This window comes from Acinonyx jubatus, chromosome B4, assembly GCF_027475565.1.
Source record: "Acinonyx jubatus isolate Ajub_Pintada_27869175 chromosome B4, VMU_Ajub_asm_v1.0, whole genome shotgun sequence".
Lineage (NCBI taxonomy): Eukaryota > Metazoa > Chordata > Mammalia > Carnivora > Felidae > Acinonyx > Acinonyx jubatus.
Window position 1 is genome coordinate 131,397,250 of NC_069387.1, and position 20,222 is coordinate 131,417,471.

Genomic DNA, 20,222 nt, shown 5'->3' on the forward strand with positions numbered 1-20,222 from the left:
CCACACTCACAACCCCGAGATCAAAAGCTGCATGCTCTACCAACTGAGCCAGCCAGGTGGCCCAGGTTATTTGCTTTTAATGAAGCCAAAGCAGTTCCTCCTTAATGGCAGTATCTACCTTCTTAGGGCTGCAGTGACTGCACTGAGTCCCAACAAAAGCTATAGGGAGGGAAATTCATGCACAAGGACCATTCCCAACTCCAGGAAAGTCTGTAAGTGATTTAGGGTTGGTGACAATGAGCAACATGTAGGTACAAAAACAACTATTCCGTCAACAAAAACAAAAGACAGGATATATGAAAGCACTGTTTTAGCTAACAGTGGCTAGCATAAAACAGATACTCAGTAAAAACTAGTTCCTTCTACTCTCTGCTCCAAGTTATTTGTATGCAAAATAATAATATGTGCTGAGTGGAGTGATAACATCTTACTTAGCTGGGCAAATTGGTGAAATGTTCTTTCTCTCAAACCCAGACAGACTGAGTTTGCCTATCTGGTCCGACATTTGCTAAGAACAAGGACACAACCAGCCACTTTTCAGAAGTCAAAAGTCTCAAGGATTATTTTATTTCCTCCATCAATCAGCAGCACAGCAAATGGACAAAAAGGTATCTTCAAAGCAAGTCTCCCCATCCAAGTGAATACAACACAACTCAGCAAAACCACCAAACCAGCATTGCAATCTTCATTAAAATCTGCATTCCTCCACTTCTTTTTTTTTTTAATTTTTTTTTTCAACGTTTATTTATTTTTGGGACAGAGAGAGACAGAGCATGAACGGGGGAGGGGCAGAGAGAGAGGGAGACACAGAATCGGAAACAGGCTCCAGGCTCTGAGCCATCAGCCCAGAGCCTGACGCGGGGCTCGAACTCACGGACCGTGAGATCGTGACCTGGCTGAAGTCAGACGCTTAACCGACTGCGCCACCCAGGCGCCCTGCATTCCTCCACTTCTATGACCACTGAGTGGTCATACACAACCTGGCATATAAAATCATTACTAAACGTCTTTGATTAAAGCAACTATTCTTTCACTAAAGCAACTTATTCTTCAACTATTTCAATAATTTAACTTTTGAAATGAAATGATCTTTTCTTTAAAAAAATTCTTTTCAGGAGCAACCGGCTGGCTCAGTCAGAAGAGCCTGTGACTCTTTATGTTGGGGTTGGGAGTTCAATCAACCACACATGGGGTGCAGAGATTAAAGTAAATAAAATTTTAAAAAAGGAAAAATTTTTTAAAATTTTTCTTAAAAATAAATTCTTTTAAGTCAATTAAAAAGTTGACTTTAAAAAAATTATTTTAAGTCAATTCTATCATTTAGATGCTTCTGACATTCAGACTCTGGGATTAACAAGCTACCGTAATTAATGTTGAGATACTATTAAGTGATAATGGTTGCTGGAGTGAATATAGTTACAACAGTAAGAATCAAATGAAAATTACACAAGGGCCCTTAAGGGTCATCTAACTTAATGTTCTTATTTTACAGAGAAAAAAAAAAAAAAAAAACTCAGGCCAGAGAGGTTAGACAACTTGTTCTAATATTATTATATAACTTATAAGTAACAGAATGAGGATCTTTAAACCCCACGCCTCTCTCTAATAATATTAGCCACCACTTATCAGATAATTACAATGTGCCAGATGCTGTACTAAGGGTTTTACATACCTGATCTCATTTAATCTCACCACAATCCTATGAGGAAGGCATTATCAAGGCTTTTACACAGGAAGAAATCAGAATTCAAACCCATGTCTATCTGATGCCAAGTCTTTGATTTTAACCATCAAACTATATCCACATTCCATTCACTCATTCATTCATTCATTCATTCATCAAAATACTCACTAAGGAAATATAACATATCAGGTACCATCTCAGCCTTAGGGATTCTAGTAATGAAAATGGGCAAGGTCCCTGCCATTATGGAATTTATGGTAACAAGTAAAAATAGTAATTTAATAAGCACTTCAGGCATGACTGATAATTGCTGTGGAAAAAAAACAGTCGTGTGATTAATAACTACAATGACAACACTATGCTACCAGTCACACATTAAATCACTAAACATGTAAAAGACTACCACCTCATATACAAAACAAAACAAACAAAAACCAGAAAATAACAAATGTTAGTAAGGATGTGGAGAAATAGGAACCTTTGTGCACTGCTGGTAGGAATGTAAAATAAAAGTAAATTTAATCCTGGGATAGTGGAAAATTACTAAAACAAGATTTTGAACCCATTAAAGATAACAGGTATTTGAAACAGTATATTCTCAACAGCAGATAAACTAGTGTCCTTCTTCTTTAATATGATATTAATTCTAACTTGGGCTTAAAAAGGAACAGTTCTAATCACAGAAATCTGTCAGTGATGGTAATAGATATTTCCAAATTAAAACAAACCACCAAGATTACACACATATGCAATTCCAATACCCACTTTTTTTCTCATTTCTACATTCCTGTTAAGTTTCTCTCAGTCAGTCCCTCTGGCATCTCAGCACAAAGACCTGACGACTGTGCAGGCAAAGGCAGTTCATTAAGTTCTCTTACTGGACTCAGACTGCTTCTGTGGGAACTGCCTCCTCTCAAGTTTCTGGGCTATTATCAGATAGAAGCAACTCTCAATCTCCCTGGCTTCCTTTTCAGGGGAATGTGCCAAGAAAAAAATGGAGGAGAAAAGACCTGGGCCCACAGTTTACCTAAAGTACTGTACCTTCATCCATCAGGAACTCTGTACTGCGTGTTATTCAGCTTCGTGCTAGAATTTACCAATAATCTTATTTATTTCCTAAACCCACTTGGTACAGATCTTACATAAGACACATGGAGAAGAAAATAATATCAATTAGGTGCAGCTACTACCCCCAATGAACGATATTAGCAGGAAGAAAAGGTCTTAATGAAAAAAGAGAAATGTGACATTGAAAAAAGAAAAATTGGAAGAGTGCACTATAGGGAGAGGGAAGTCTGAAAACAAGTTTGAGGCTGGATGACTCACTGTATTAATCAAGGAGAGTTGTTTTGTAAAGGAGTTAAGCCTGAGGCTAACTTTAAAAATGGGCAAGGACAGGGGCTCAGGCAGCCTCAGAAGGAAGAGCAGGCAATTCTTGATATTGGGGCTGTGAGCTTGAGCCCCACATTGAGTGTAGAGATTACTTAAATAAATAAATAAATGTAACAAAAAAATTCCAACCACCATTAAAAAAAAAAAAAAAAAAATGGGCAAGGACCCAGTTTGGGGAATTAGGAGGAAGGCGGGCTGTTCAGAGAATTCAGGGCAGCCTGATCAAAGTCAAGAAGGTAACAATTATCAGTACAGAATGATGATCAGGGCTTTTTAAAGTTCTGATTGAAAAAATCGTGTAATAATTCTGCTTGGTGACCTATAAAAGTGTACATAATCCAGTTTGATGAAGACAGCATACAACTATAGACTAACCACAAGACCAAGAAGCAATCTGGTTCTAGCAACCAAATTAAATTAGGCCACTCATCCTTCATAGACTCTAATCAGAAAGGAAGAAATCAGCCATTTCTATAGCTATACCAGAATGATATTCTGAAATGTTTTGCTTCCTCTCATTTGAGAAGTTATAATGAACAGAGTCTATTATTAAGCCTATGCTATTTTCCACAGAAAGCAGTGTAAATGAACTAGACAAAGAAATAGTAGCTAAAACAGATTCTAAGTAAGAAGAGCTTATCTAGCCTTTGTTTTTTAAATTGAATGTTAATTTCACACATATAATCAACAGACATTTGTGTAATTCTTCACAGTTAGCAATTACTTTATTTAGGCAGGATTTTATATACGGTAGATACTCAGCAACTATTTGAATGAATGAATAACCTCATTTACACTCAAGGTACTACTGCCAGGAGAAGCCAAACAAATTAACTCTGTAAAATGACTGAAGCTGGAAAACTGCAGGAGAGTGGAGAATGAAGTATTTTCTTGCAATGGTGATGCAAGAAGGCACATTAGTCATCCACCTGCTCATTCAACAGAAATTTGAAGACCATTACGGACCAGGCATTTTTGTAGCATGCACATGTGTGGGGGTATAGATCAGCTGTTAGATACTGGCTGACCGCAACCAAATTTGGCCTACAAACACCTTTTGTTTAGTCCACAGAGCACTGACCACACAGTATTTTTTTTTTAAATCAACTTTGAGGTATAATTTACTTACAATAAAATGCACCCATTTTAAGTGTACAGTTCCAATGAGTTCAATTAATTCTAACAAATGCACATTCTCATGTAATCACCACTTCCAATCAAGAAAACACTCCCATCATGCCTCATGTCCTTTTGCAGTCTTCCTCCTCCCCCTCCACCCCAGCCACAAACAACCACTGATCTAACTTCTATTACTATAAGTTAGTTTTGCCTATTCTAGAACTTCAATATAAATGAAACCATAGAGGCGACTGGGTGGCTTGGTTGGTTGAGTGTCCATATCTTGATTTCAGATCAGGTCATGATCCCAGGGTCTTGGGATTGAGTCACATGTCGGGCTGAGCATGGAGCCTGTTTAAGATTCATTCTCTCTCTCTCTCCCCCCACTCCCTCTGCCCCTCTCCCCAGCTTGCATGCTCTCTCTGTCTAAAATGAATGATTGAATGAATAAAAGAATGAATAAAACCACAAAGTAAGTTCCCCTTTGTTTCTTACTTCTTTCAACAGAGTTTTCAAGATTCATTCACATTGCTGCATGTATCTATAATTCACTGTTTATCCACAGTTTGTTTACCTATTCACCTGTTGATAGTATTTGAGTGGTTTCCAATTTTTGGCCATTATAAATGAAACTGCTATGAACGTTCACGTGGTCTTTCTGGGAATATATGTTTTCATTTCTCTTAGATAATAAATACCAAGGTGCAGGACAAGGTTGCACGATAAGTATGTATTTAACTTTAAAGAAACTGACCATTTGTTTTCAAAAGTGCGATATTTCACACTCCCACCACCAACATACATGAATTCCAGCTGTTTCACATCCTCACCAATACTTGGACTTTTCCATATTTTTAAATTTTATATATTCTACTGGGCACGAAATGGTATGTGATATAGTTTTAATTTGTATTTCCCTGGTGACTAATGTTGAAAATCTTTTCTTATGCTTTTGGACATTCAAATACGTTTTTGTCTTCAAAGTGTCTATTCAAAGCTTTTGTTCATTTTTAATTGGGCCATTTGTCATATTATTTTTAAAGATTTTCATATATTCTAAATATGAGTCCTTTGATAAATCTATAGATATCTACACATATATGAAATTACATATACGCACATGTATATGTATATAGAGTATGTGTGTGTGTGTGTGTGTGTGTGTGTGTATAAATATTTCCTCCCAGTCTGGCTTACCTTTTCATTTTCTTACAGTATCTTCTAAAGAACAGAAGGTAACAATTTGAATGGTTTTCCTTTTGATAGATCTGATTTATCATTTTTTTCTTCCATGGTTAGTGTTTTTGTTTCCTAAAAAATCTTTGCCTATCCCAAGGTCATAAATATTTTCTTATAATTTTTTCTATAAATTTTACAGTTTTGTATGTTTAGCTCTATGAGCCCTTTCAAATTAATTTTTTCTGTACAGTGTGAGTTAGGAATTGACATTCATTTCTTTAAACACAAATATCCCAATTGTTCCAGCAACATTTGTTGAAGACTACTCTTCCCTCTATTGAATTACATTTAACCCTTTGTTAAAAAATCAATTGATGATACATCTATTTCAGCATTCCCTATTGTGTTCCAATGATCCATATTTGTGTTTTTACACTAATACCACACAATCTTGATTACTCTAGCTTTACGTTTTCTTGAAATCAGGTAATTTCATTCCTCCAAGTTTGTTCTTCCACCTCTAAATTATTTTAGCTATTCTAGGGGCACCTGGCTGGCTCAGTTGGAAGAGCATACAACTCCTGACCTCGGGGTTGTGAGTTCGAGCCCCATGTTGGATATAGAGCTAACTTAAATAAACAAAACTCTAAATTATTTTGGCTATTTCAGATCCTTTACATTTCCATGTAAAAAAAAATATATATATATATATTTTTTTACATTTCCATGTAAATTTTACATTCAGCATGTCAATTTCTACAAAAAAGGAAAATAAGGACTGCCCTCAATTAAGGAGCAAGGTGGCTTTCTTGTATGTGGAGGTCTCTCTGATAAGGAGACATCTGAGTAAAGATCTGAAAAAAGTGAGGAAGTAAATCATGTGAAGATTTAGGGAAAGAGTATACCAGGTGGAGAAAACAACAAGCACAAAGACCTGGTATGACCCAGGAACAGCAAAGAATCCAGTGGGATTGCAGCAGAGTAAGCAATGGGGACCATGGAAGATCATGAAACTGACTCTGGAAAGCAGATCATAAGATCTATAATCTATGTGGAGAGCAGATCACAAGAAAGCAGAGCAGAAATGGGGATTCAGATCAAAGGAAGCTACTACAGCAATAATCCAGGCAAGAAATAATAATGATTATGTGGTGGTCAGTTGTATGGGTCAACTTGATTAGGCCACAGTCACCAGTTATTCAAACCCTAAGTGTTGCTGTGAAGCTATTTTGTAGATGTGATTAATATTCATAATCAGTTGCCTTTAGGTAAAGCAGATTGTCCTAGATAATCTAGGTAGGCCTGATTCAATCAGTTCAAAAGCCTTAAGAACAGGGGCACATGAGTGGTTTGGTCAGTTAAGCGTCCCGACATTGGCTCAAGTTATGATCTCACAGCTCATGAACTGAAGCCCCAAGTCAGGCTCTTTGCTGACCGTTTGTAGCCTGCTTGGAATTCCCTCTCTCCCTCTCTCTCTCTCTGCCCCTCCCCTGCTCACACTCTCTCTCAAAAATAAACATTTAAAAAAATAAAATAAAAAGCTTTAAAAGCAGAACTGACATTTCCCAGAAAAAGAAATTCTACCTGTGGATAACAACTTCAGCTCAAGAGAGCCTAGCCTATGGATATCATATTTACTTAGCTAGCCCCTGCATCATATAAGGAATAAATCCTTACAATAAATCTCTTTATGTATATCTCCTGATTTTATTTCTCTGGTTGAACCCTGATAGAGATTTTGGCATCTAGATGTGGAGTGTTCAGTGTAAATACTTAGAAATGTGGAAGTGGCTCTGAATCTACATCAAACTAAAAAGCTTCTGCCACAACAAAGGAAACCATCAACAAAATGAAAAGGCAACCTACAGAATGGTGGAAAATGTTTGCAAATCATGCAGCTGATAACGGGCTAATAGCAAAAATATATTTTTAAAAAACTCATACAACTCAATAGCAAAAAAAAGTCTAATTAAAAAATAGGCAGAGGATCTGAACATTTTTCCAGAGAAGACAGAAAGATGCTCAACATCACTCATCAGGGAAATGCAAATCAAAACCACAATATCACCTCACACCTGCTAGAATGGCTATTATCAAAAAGATAAGAAATAACAAGTGTTGGGGAGGATCTGAAGAAAAGGGAACCTTTATGCACTGTTGGTAGGAATGTAAATTTGTGCAACCATGATGGAAAGTGGTATGGAAGGTCCTCAAAAAGTTAAAAATAGCACACCTGGGTTGCTTGGGTAGCTCAGTTAGTTGGGCAGCCAACTCATGATCTTGCTGTTCAAGAGTTCAAGCCCTGCGTCAAACTCTGTGCTGACAGTACAGAGCCTGCTTGGGATTCTCTCTCTCTCCCTCTCTCTGCCACTCCCCTACTCACACATGCAAGCACATGCAAGCACACTCTCTCCCCTCCTCTCTCTCAAAAAGTAAATAAATGGACTTAAAAAAAAAAAACTGCACTACTATATGATCTAGTAATTCCACTTCTTGGTATTTATCCAAAGAAAACAAAAACACTAATTCGAAAAGATGTATGCACCCCCATGTTCACTGCATCATTATTTACAATAGCCAGAGATGAAAACTACCTAAGTATCCACTGAGGGATGAATGCATAAAGAAAATGTGGTATATAGAAATATTATTCAGCCATGAGAAAGAATGAAATCTTGCCATTTGCAACAACATGAATGGACTTCAAGGGCATTACACTAAGTGAAATAAGAGAAAAGAGAAATATATGATCTCACTTATACGTGAAATTAAAAAAAAAAAACTGAGCTCACAGACACAGACAAGATTAGTGGTTACCACAGGCTCAGGCAGAGGAGTGCTGCGAAATGGGCAAAGGGGGTCTAAAGGTACAAATTTCCAGTTATAAAATAAGTAAGTCATGGGGCACTTGGGTGACGCAGTCAGTTAAGCGCCCGATTTTCAGCTCAGGTCATGATCTCAAGGTTTGTGAGTTGGAGCCCCCTGTCAGGCTCTGTGCTTTCAGCTCAGAGCCTGGAGCCTGCTTTGGATTCTGTGTCTCCCTCTCTCTCTGTCCCTCCCCTGCTCGCGCTCTCTCTCTCAAAAATAAATAAACATTAACAAATTAAAAAAAACAAAAAAAAAAAAAAGGAAAAAGAAAAAGAAAACTCCTAGAGCTGAGCCATGAGCCCAAAAGCCAAAGCCACAGGCCCAGAGCAGGAATCTCAAGCCACATAGGATTACTCCCAGGCTTTGAAAACTAATGACATTTTCCCTGCCGGATCTTAAAATTGCTTGGGACCAGTGACACACCTATTCCCTGCATTTTCTCCTTTTTGGAATAGGAATGTCTATGTCTGTCCCATCACTGTATTTTGAGAACATATAACTTGTTTTCTTGTTTCACAGGGCCACAGATGGAAAGGGTTTTGCCCCAAGATGGATCATACCCAGAGTCTCACCTATACCTAATCTAGAGGATGTATATGATGAGATTTTGTACTTTTAAGCTAATGTTATGTAGATGAGATCTTAACTTGAGTTGATGTTGCAATGGGTTAAGACTGTTGGGAATGTTGGAATGGGGTGAATGTACTTTGCATGCGGGACAGATGTGAATCTTTGGGGGCCAAAGAACAGACTGGTAGACTGAAAAATGGCACCCTAAAGATACCCACATTTTCGGGGCACCTGGGTGGCTCAGTTGGTTAAGCGTCCGACTCTTGATTTCGGCTCAGGTCATGATCTCATGTTTCAAGAGATGGAGCCCCACAGTGGGCTCTGCGTGGACAGTGAGAAACCTGCTTGGGATTCACTCTCTCTCTCTCTCTGCCCCTCCTCCACTCCCCCACTCTCAAAATAAAAAAATAAATGAACTTAAAAAAAAAATACCCACATTTTCTACATCCTAGACCCTGGAACTTGGGATTGTTACCTTAAAAGGCCAATAATAACAATAATAATAATAATAATAATAATAATAATAATAATAATAAAGGTGGGGGAATCTTTGCAGATGTGATTAAGGATCTTGAGATGGGGAGATTATCCTGGATTATCTGAGTGAGCCCTAAATGCAATCACATGTCTTTATAAAAGGGAGGCGGAGAGATTTGACAGAGAGGTGAAAGCTATGTGCACAGAGATCTGAAGATGCTGCCGTTGAAGACTGAAGTGATCCTGCCACAAACCAAGCAATGCCAGCAGCCACCTGAAACCAGAAGAGGCAAGGAACTTACTCTCCCCCGAAGCTTCCAAAAGGAGTGCAGCCCTGCTGCTGACACCGTGATTTTGACCCAGTGAAACTGATTTCACACATCTGGCCTTCAGGACTATAAGAGAATAAATATAGGCTGTTTTAAGTCACCAAGTTGGTGGTAATTTGTTACAGTAGCTAGCCACAGGAACCTAAACTAATCAGTTGGGTTGGACAAGGATAATTATGACGGAGGCGGTGAGAAATGATCAGATACAGATATATTTACAAAAGAGAGCTAATAGGATTCGCTGATGGACTGGATATGAAGTGGGAAAGAAAGAGAAGATGACATCAAGGTTCTTGCCTGAATTACTGTAAGAATTTCTAGAGCAAGGATCCTCAAAACTTAACCTGCATGAGTCTCTACTTCTTCTAGTCACTTCTTTGTTTTGTTTTGAAAAAGTGTAGTAGGTTTTCCTACTGTTTGGAGATAGTAGAGATGAGTTTGGAGTTGAATGCACCTGTTTTCAATTCTGGCTCTACTGTTCACTGGCTGTGCGATCTTGGACAAGGGAATTAATCTTTCCAAATTTCTAGTACATTTTACTAAGTACGTTTTACTAAGCTAAGGACAACCCACTGGTTCATCAACATACAAGCCAGAGGTGGCCTCACCAAAAACTGTTTTGGTAGAATCTGGGGCTGGACATCAGATTAGAAAAGGTTAGAAATCCCAGAGTACTATGATTTTAAAATATTATAACTTACTTTGAATATTGTTATGCTCTCTTTCTGGCTGTTATTCATCTGTTCATTGCCTTCCCCTTTACCTAGCTCCAGTCATTAATGGACCAAGAATCAAGTAAAAAGCTGAGTAATTCTCAAGTGTAAGTTCAGGACACTGTCATTTAAGACCAGGACACTGTCATTTAAGACAAGGAAGGACAGGGTAAGGAGAAGGTAAGGAGAAGGGGTGAGTCACTTTCATTCATTTAACAAGTATTTATTGAGCATCTATTATACACCACGCCAAACACTACACTGAATGCTGGGAAAATAGCAATGGCCCCTGTCCTCACAAAGCTTGAGAAGAAAAACATAAACAATTACACAATTATTTTGCTGCAATTGTAGCTACTGCTACAAAAGAAAAATTCTGGGTGTTAGGAAAATTAACATGCATAGAATGCCTACTATGTGCTAAATGCTTTACATGTAACTTATTTACCTCTCACAGCCATCCTATGAGGAAATAGAGATTTGGAAAGATTAATTCCCTTGTCCAAGATCGCACAGCCAGTGAACAGTAGAGCCAGAATTGAAAACAGGTGCATTCAACTCCAAACTCATCACTACTATCTCCAAACAGTAGGAAAACCTACTACACTTTTTCAAAACAAAACAAAGAAGTGACTAGAAGAAGTAGAGACTCATGCAGGTTAAGTTTTGAGGATCCTTGCTCTAGAAAGAGCTTTCTAAGTTCATGTGATGAAGGTGAATTTTGGAAGGTATTCAAAAATCCCTTAACACTCTCCAAATAGAACAAAAGGTTACACTATAATTAACTCAGTTTTATTTAGGCACCCAACAGGTTATTAAACATGTTGAAAATAAAATGTCATGAATACCTTATCCAAATTGTACAGGTCATGCCCAGTTTTATACAAATTGTTTCTGCAGGCTCACCTTCAGAATCAGCTTTCAGGTAAAAGTGAAAGGGGGAAAAAAATAAAATTAAAATGAAATGAAATGAAATGAAATGAAATGAAATGAAATGAAATGAAATGAAATAAAACAAAACACGATCATGCTACAGAGTGACTGCTTTAGGAAATGACTAAATAGCTGTTTCACTCAATGTACACAAAGATTCATGACAGATATTACACAAATGAGCAATAACCACCCTATGATGTTCTACTGCGTAAAGGAAAGCTTCAAATTTATTTAATTTCAAATTAAATCACTAACCTATGATCTCATTGTATTCTTGGTGGCTCCCTATTCCCATCATTCCAGGACTCCCAGATCCTCCCTTGCAAAAAAACAAACAAAAAAATCTAAACAGAAAAGAAATATCAACAAGAATGTGAAATGATCCACTGAATCTACAAAATATAGAATTTAAAATAGCACCACATCTTTGCCTCCCATGCCCCCTTAGGGCATTAACCTGGAATATTAGAATTAAAGAGTGAAAGGCTTCTGAATGAAAGCTTTAGTTCAATTGATTTTCCATAAAAAGTGATTATCACATGTATCAGAGATATAAAAGAACATTGTCCTTACCCTTCATTTCTAAATTGTTTTGAAAGCCAAGATAACATATACAAGGCAAATTTTAAAAGACTACTTTAGAGGCACCTGGGTGGCTCGGTCAGTTGGTCAGTTGAGCAGCCAACTCTTGATTTCAGCTCAGGTCATGATCTCATGGTCGTGAGATCAAGCCCCATGTCAAGCTTCAAGCTACATGTGGAGCCTGCTTAAGATTCTCCCTCTCTCTCTCTCTCTCTCTCTCTCTCTCTCTCTCTCTCTGCCACTCTGCCTAGCTCGCCTGCTCTCTCTCAAAAAAAAAAAAAAAAAAAAAAACAAAATAAAAATAAAAAGACTACTTTAAAGACATCCATCCCATAGAGGCACCTGACTGGCTCAGTTGGTAGAGCGTGCAACTCTTTATCTTGGGGTTGTGAGTTCGAGCTCCACAATGGGCAAAGAATTTACTTAATAAAATAAATAAATAAAAATAATCTTACCCCCCAAAATACATCCATCATGTAACAAAATATAAAGTCAACAATAAAGCCAGTTTCACCATGAAACCAATAACACCACTCTCATACCAAAATGCAACATGGTGTGTTCTAAAATATGAGGAGAGGACAACTTTCCAAGTTCCTGTAAATTTTGTGGTAGTGGAAATATGTACAGATTAACCACGATTAAGGGACTTTGGCATCACTTATGCCATTTACAGTTACAAAGATAACTGAAACACTGACAAAATATGTTTAAAATTTGGACACTATAGTATGCCCTTATTTAGTATTTATTGAGCAATTTAGGATGTGAAATCACTAGTATAGCTTTCTATTTCAGGAACGGCAACAAGATACATATAAGGAATACTGCAAAGAATACTTTGAATGCTACAACACCTTGATTGCTACCATAAAGAATTCTCAGTATACTAACATTTTCACAAACTATGCAAGTGAACAGGAACAGACATTTACTACAGGCAAAGTTAGGCACTTCATACACATTATTGTAGGGAGTTAGCACTTTTAATTCAAAGACAGAACTGGGGGGACGCCTGGCTGGCTCAGCCAGTACAGCATGTGACTCTTGATCTCAGGGTCGAGAGTTCAAGCCTCACACTGGGCGTGGAGCCTACTTTAAAAAAAAAAAAAAAAAAAAAAAGATCTTGGTTCAAACCCTGATTGCTATCTTCCTATATTAGTGAATCTCTCCAAGCTTCTCTTTCTTCATCTACAAAATGGTGCTACTACTTACTTTACAGAGCTGGTGTGAGAATTAATGAGGTAGCACAACAATGATGCCACTATGACTCCATAATCCTTATTAACAACCTCATGTTGTGAGTAAGAATCATTAACCCCATTTTACAGATGAAAAAACTGGTCACAAGAAAGTTAAGTAGTAAGCCTATGGTTACAAAGCTGATAATTGTCAGTACCCAGCTCTGTTCATGCCCTTAAACTTGACATGTTACTTCACTAGTTATTTTACTCTCTGATACTCTGATACTTTAAATTTTGATACCAGAACAAAAGGTTTTCAAAAAAATCAAAATCCCTCATAATTCCCAGTTACAATTTTAGAGGTCAAAGACCTGTAAGTAGCCCACCTATAAGAGGATACATCCCAGATTTCAAATTGAGCTATCCAAATTACTTGTAACTAACACTCACTTAAGGAATAATTTCTAAAAGCATATGAATGAAAGTGACTAGGGAAGCAAATGAACCAGATACACCACAAAACTAAAAATATGGTATCTGAAGAAAAGAAATTTTCACAATGCTCAGTCTTGCAAAGATTCTGCAGATCTTCTGTTACGACTATGTGAGCCGGCCTTAAACACGGGGTGAAGAACTGGCCCAGGCTCAGCCACGAGATTCTTGTGGAACCTCAAACCACTTAATTTCTCAGTGCCTCTGTTCAACTAAACAATGAGAGTTGGACTGGAGTCTCTGAACCACAGAACTAAAGGCCACTTAGGCAATTAGCTCCACCCAAGGCACCCTGGCAGATCACCCAATTCCTGCTTTAGCACCTACAGAGACATGGAGTTCGATGAGCTCCCCTCTTCAAAGAAGTGATACAGTATTAAGAATCTCTGCAGGTTCTTCTGCGACCCAGTCACAAAAATGCTCACTCTGCTATTATTATGGGTCCTGGTTCCACTTCTAAGCTCTTTTTAAGCATATGCACCTCTAAGTACTGCTTCTGACTAAACCCACTCTGCAGATAGAAGGCCCAGTAATTCAAAGACCGACAATGAGAATACAAGTTACCCCTAACAGGCAAACTGTGCACCTCCTGAGGTACCTCCAGAGGTACTGTTGTAACTGTGTGTAACTCTAATTGTGAAATAAAAACTATGTAAACATAAGTACTTGAACTGGAAAATCTGATGCTGAGCAGCAATGACTGACATTCCAATGCTTCTATCTGAACATTCACATCATTCTGCACTCACTCATCTCTGACTCCAACCTCATTCATCCATGGTCAGTTCTATGCTACTGCCTAAAATTAACGATGATGATGATGGTGGTGCATGAAAAGCTGTGCCAAGGACTTGGCATATGTTTAACTTGTTTAATCTTTATAGTAGCCATATAAAGCAGCCACCATCATCATCCCCATTTTATAGTTAGTGAGTTACTAAGAAGACTTCGTAAGAGTATTACAGTCACACACCCAAGGTCACACAACCAGCAAGTGGTAGAGGCAGGATTGCAACCCAGGAAGTCTGGCTCCAGCATCTATGCCACGAGACTGTGCTGTCTATCCATGCTTATCTATCAATCTGACAAGTTACTGTTCTCTTCAATATCAGAAAAATTACTCCACCCTCAATTTACACACAGAGATTAAGTGTTTGTCCTTAGTGCCGGCCTAGACTCCTTACATTTCATATGGCCCTAATTCAGTGTCCATTTCCACATATTAGCCTACCATGCTGAAGGCACACAGTGAGCACCCAATTAAGATTTCTGAAAATCTGTTACAAGAATTAAATCTTTCCCTCCTCTGAATCCTTGCCTCCCCTCCCCCAGCACTTTGTACCTTCTTCCAACACTTTTTCTGTTCTATGAGGTAGCCAGCCTCCAAGATGGCCCCTAAAGATCTTTACCTCCTGGTATTCATGTCCATGTGTCATCCCTTCCCACAATGTGTGACCAAAAGAAAACGGGAGAAATGACAGTATGTGACTTCTAAAGCTAGGTCATAAAAGACAATGCAATTAAAAAAATAAAAAATAAAATAAAAAAAAAATAAATAAAAGACAGTGCAGCTTGGTCTCCTGATTGCTTGCTCTGGGGGAAGCCAGATGCCATGCCATGAGGGCATTCAAGTAGCTCTGTGGAGAGGCCCACAGGGAGAAGAACTGAGATCTCCCACCAACAGCCTACACCAACTTGTCAGCAATCTGAGTAGCCACCTTAGAAGAGGACCCACCAGCTTCAGTCAAGCCTTCAGATGACTATAACCCCAGACGACCTATTAATGCAATCTCCTGAAAAGACCCTGAGCCTGAACCACTCCCCAAGCTGCTCCCAAATTCCTGACTCAAAGAAACTATGAGAAAGAACGTTTATTGTTAAACACTAACTTTGGGGGCAAGACATTACACAATAGATACCTAACATACCTAGTCTCTAAAACTATAATTTCCTTAAGAGCAGACACTGTTTCCCTGATTCTCAAAACTCATTAAGGCCATAGAAATAAACAGTGCCTATGGGGTGCTGGGGTGGCCCAGTCAGTTTAGTGTCCGACTCTTGATTTTCAGCTCAGGTCATGATCCCAGGGTCGTGGGATGAAGCCCCATGTCCGGCTCCATGCTGAACATGGAGTCTGCTTAACATTCTATCTCTCCCTCTACACCTCTCCCTAGACAGAGCGGTGCGCTCTCTCTAAAAATAAAGAAATAAAGAAATAAACACTGCCTATATTTGAATTGTGTCAGTGGGTCATTCCCTTTGTTCAATGTTCCTTTTCTTCCAAAGTATAACCATTTATAAACTACCTATATGTCTATACCACTTCATCTGTAATCTATCAATGTCCTCCCTCTTCTTTCAAAGACCTTCTGAAATATAACCTCCTGACCAAAGTTTTTTCTCAACAGATGAAAATGTTCCTATGTCAATTTTAACTATCAACCCTAGCATTTACATAAACACACTATAAGTATATATTTGTCTACATTCATCTTTTATTCAACAAATATTAACTGAGCATCTACTATGTCCCAAGAATTGCTCCTGAAGCTGAGAATAAAAGATACAAATTGCCTTTGTGGAGCTTATAGTCAATAGTAGTCTCTCTAAATATAACAATCTATGTTAATATGACTTCAAAATTCTAATTTCCCCTTTCATAAAAATTATTCAAAACTATTTTACCTTTCATTGTCTATTTAATTGGCCACTCATCTGCACATCCTTTTCTTTATACACTTAAATATGTAAGCTACAGTCTCAAGAAAAGTCCATACCTGGTTAACAGCTTTGTTAAGTGCCCCATACAGAATCTATAGGTCACGTCTTCCACCGAATGTTTCCATGAACCACACTTTTTAGCAAATGCCATCACACTTATAAACATAAAATAACTACCATTTGATAGCTTTTGTTAAACAAGTTTTAGAAACTTTAAATCAAATAAGAACATTTATTTTACAGAAAGTAATTTGTAATTGATGTAGTAAAATAACATATATAGCTGGAACTTTTCATCTCACTTATATTTATCTCTACAGAGTGTGAAAGGGAAAGAGCACACATACTTTTAAGAAAGAAATTCAAGTCCAGGCTCTGTCACTAACCGTGTAACCTCAGACAAATTATTTAACTAACTGAGCCTCAGTTTTCCTATCTTAAAGTGGAGGTAAAATCTACTTCATAGGGTTGCTGTGAGAAGTGAGTGATAACATTAAAAGCCTAGCATTATTAATGCCTATTACATAGTGAGCATCAAGAAATGTCGCTTTCCTTCCCCTTCTCTACAGCTTATATATACTAGGCTATACCAGTCAGAAGATTCATCAGGAAATCTTTCCAAGCTCAGCTACTTGGAATGATCTTCCTCTCCTTCATCTGGTGAGTTGAGATTCAGCCCAAATGCCATCTTCTCTTTGAGGTCCAAAAGAGAAGCTCTCTTGACCCTCCTATACATGTAGTCTGGAGTTTATTTCAATGTGTTACGACTGTCACTTTCTGCCTCTCACACTAGACTGTGAGCTCCTATGACCAGGGACCATATCTCACTTATCTCGATTATGTTGGCTTTTAGAAAAACACCTGGCCCGTTACAGACAAGGAACAAGTTTACTGAATGAGTGAATGAATGAATGAATGAATGAAGTCATTACTTACGTAGTACCCAAAATTAGTACTGAGTGATTCCAAACTTTCTGGTTTTGCCCTTTATGGGCTGGGATGCTGTTTCATACTTCTTTTAAATGCCTTCCTCATAGCACTCAGCAGGGTACTTAAGGATGTGGAAAGTCTGCAGTAAATACTTTTGGATTACGGGATACATATTACTCTTCCATCTCATGATTTTACTCTAAATAAAAAACTTATCCAAAGAGACGTGACTTTTGGAAGCCTTTCTAAACAGGGTCTCTTCTTAACCGTTGCTGGCAAAGACGTGAAGCAGTGCTAGAAGGGACTATAGTCAGTGTTTTTTTGCATGTGTTTTCGAAAAAAGCAATAATGGTTTGCCTCTAGTTTAGTTTCACTAAGAAACTATCGTAAAGCCCTTTGATTCACTATGAAAAATGGAAACGACGTTAGGCAAAACTTCATTAAATCACTTTCAGCCAAGGGTTCCCCACCCTGTAGTCATGGGGCTCTGTGCCAGCTGGCTGTACCACCTCACTCCTGGGAGGTGGCTGCTTTTCAACAGTAAAACGGCTTAAGTGAAATCTGGAGTTTTGGGGGTCCTCTAACCTAAAACACGTGAATTTAACTTTTTATTGAAAACAACGATTACGTTACAGGCTTTGACATCAGGTAGAAAAGATCTTGAAAAGATCTCAAAAGCTGGCAACCTGCACACTTCGGACTTCTCATGGATTTTAAAGTATGTAAAAACACATGAAGCTGGGTGTAATTTCATTATTACATTTAAGTGACATCTTTCACGTTCCTGTATACACATACCTCATGCCAAATACAGCTGGTAAAGAGTCAAGTGTCTGCCAAACTGCCTTTTCGTTATGCTCTATAATAGCAAGAAAAAAGATAAATCCTGACAAAGCCAAGCTGGGCTGATGCTTCAATACAAACTGATCCACCAGTCGTTCTCAATTTACAACGACCCCATGTAATAGGTATTATGCCCCTTTTCCTAATGAGGAAACTGAAGCCCGAGATTACACAGCTAGGAAACGGCAGGTTTGAGAATCTGACCTGAAAGCGCCAGCGCCAGCCCCAGCCACGACAGAGTATCAATGCGTTCTTCCGGCACCGGCCAGGGTGGGAGGTGTAATCAAAGCGTCCTGCCAGACACTTTCTTAGAGGGTAAAGTTCTTGGCCGTCAAGTTTCAAATCCACCAGGGCCCTTACACCTGGCGGCATTCAGGTTGCTGACACAGGCATCAACAAATCCAGGTAAGCCTCCCTGGCCTGGGAATCCTGGGGCTGCACATGGATCCTGAGGGTCTGCACAGATCCCGGGGAAAGCGTGCGACAGAGGGTCCCTGCAGTCAAAACACACCCGGGGTGCAGCAGGTGCCGGACCCCCGACCCGCGCTGCCCGGCCAGGCGGTTCACAGGTGCACGGCCCCGCCCCGCCCGCCTTGGCTAGACGACCCTGGCCCGGAGGGGAGAGGCGAGGGGACCAGCGGCGGGCTGGGGGCCGGGCTGCGAGGCTCGCCCAGGCCAACCCCGAGGGCGCGCGGCGGGGTCGCCAGGAGAAAGGATGCTCGGGGCGGGGCTGGTGGGGGAGGGGTCCCCTGCCCGGACTCTCACTCACCGCCTCGCGCTCCTCCCAGCCCGGGCTCGGCGGCGGTCCCCCTCCGGCTCCCACCGCGCTCTTCCCCTCCCGAGGCTCAACGTCTAGCCAGGGCGCACGGAGCTGGGGAGAAGTCTGCGCGAGCGGAGGGCTGTGGCGAGCGGAGCCGAAGGGGTGAGGAGGGTTGAACGGTCGCTCTCGCAGCCGCCTCGGACACCACAGACACGGCCGCCGCCGGCTCTTCTCAGCCACGGAAGCTGCGGGCCCTCCCACCACGCCCGCCTCCCGCCTCCCACACTGCCTGCTGGAAAAGTGACAGCTGTGCTGGCCAATCAGAGGCCTTGTGGAGGCTGGGACCAGGGGACTAAAGGGAGGGCGGGAAGGGAGGGGTATGAAGGAGGTGAGGACGGCGGCGGGACTTCCTGTGACTGACGGCCAGGCGTAGCCAATGGGAAACGAGAAGATGACCTCATCGCCAAGGGAAGTCTGGAACTGGCCGAGCTGCGGCGAGGAGGTGGGAGGAGGTCGGCGACGAGCCGGAGGCGGGGCGCTGGGGCCTTAAAGAGGCCGAAGCCCATTGGCCACTCTGTCGAGAGAAGGGCGGCGGATCGGCTGGACCTCGCCAAGTTGCCAAGGGGTCAATGCCGTGAGCTCTTAACTGCATTAATCCTCCTGACCCGTCTCGATCCTTCTAGGGGGCTAAAGGGTCCGCCGGGGGCTCGTAAATCGATTACTTCACCTTCACGCTTCCCAAAAGGAGGCACAATAAATTCCACACTGGCCCGGAGCCCTGAATTCCCGTTACAGCCCCCGCGCCACCGAGGCCCGTCCCCTCGTTTCTCTGAGTCAGTTTCCCTTAGGGGAAAAGGGAGGCTACTGACACCTACCTACCCTTCCCTACGTACCTAGAATATTGAGATCATCAACAGCAAAAGTGCTTTGGGCCTCGAGAAGAAAAGGGGCTGAAGGAACCCAAAATCTTCCCTCAGGAGACTCCGGGAAGAGCATCTGTAGAAGGGAGGGTGATATTAGGTGACTCCCAAAGGCTCTTGCAATTGTAAAATTCTAAAATGCTGATATCCTACTCTTTCTGGCATCCACTCATACAGCAAAGGGGTGTGTGTGTGTGTGTGTGTGTGTGTGTGTGTCTGCGCGGATCTGCATTAGGCACAGAGACCACACATGGACCTGGTCTATGACTTCCACAAGGAGAAACAAGACTTAAAGGGGAAAAAAGTAAAGCGAGGTCTGCTGTGGGAAGTACCTTGGTGCAGGCAGGCCATTTGCTCCCCCTCGCCCCGCAATGGGAGGGAGTCCAGAAAAGGAGAAGTAACTCCCATCTTGGCGGATGGAAAAGAGGGGGAAGTGCTTTCCCGAAAGCCTCCTGGGGATGGTGTGGCTCAGCAGGGCTGAAGAGAGAAGTAACAGTAGCCAGAGACAGAAAGGAGCTGGGAC

The 20,222-nt window shown here is 40.5% G+C and overlaps 1 protein-coding gene across 5 annotated transcripts in view; it reads right to left on the reverse strand.

Moving 5' to 3' along the window:
• Positions 1–19,790, reverse strand: part of MRTFA (myocardin related transcription factor A) — a 210,282-nt gene extending 190,492 nt beyond the window's left edge. For 3 of the 5 annotated variants that reach the window (XM_053226840.1, XM_027070651.2, XM_027070650.2), the window contains exons 1-2: positions 18,789–18,924; positions 18,224–18,513 (exon numbers count right to left, since the gene is read on the reverse strand). In XM_053226840.1, the coding sequence (XP_053082815.1) occupies positions 18,224–18,391 (168 nt within the window). In that variant the 5' untranslated portion in view covers positions 18,392–18,513; positions 18,789–18,924. Of the gene's footprint in view, positions 1–11,522; positions 14,034–18,223; positions 18,514–18,788; positions 18,925–19,672 lie in introns of those variants that run through there. The other 2 variants (XM_053226838.1, XM_053226839.1) reach the window with 2 other exon arrangements.
• Between the last annotated feature and the right edge of the window lie 432 nt (positions 19,791–20,222).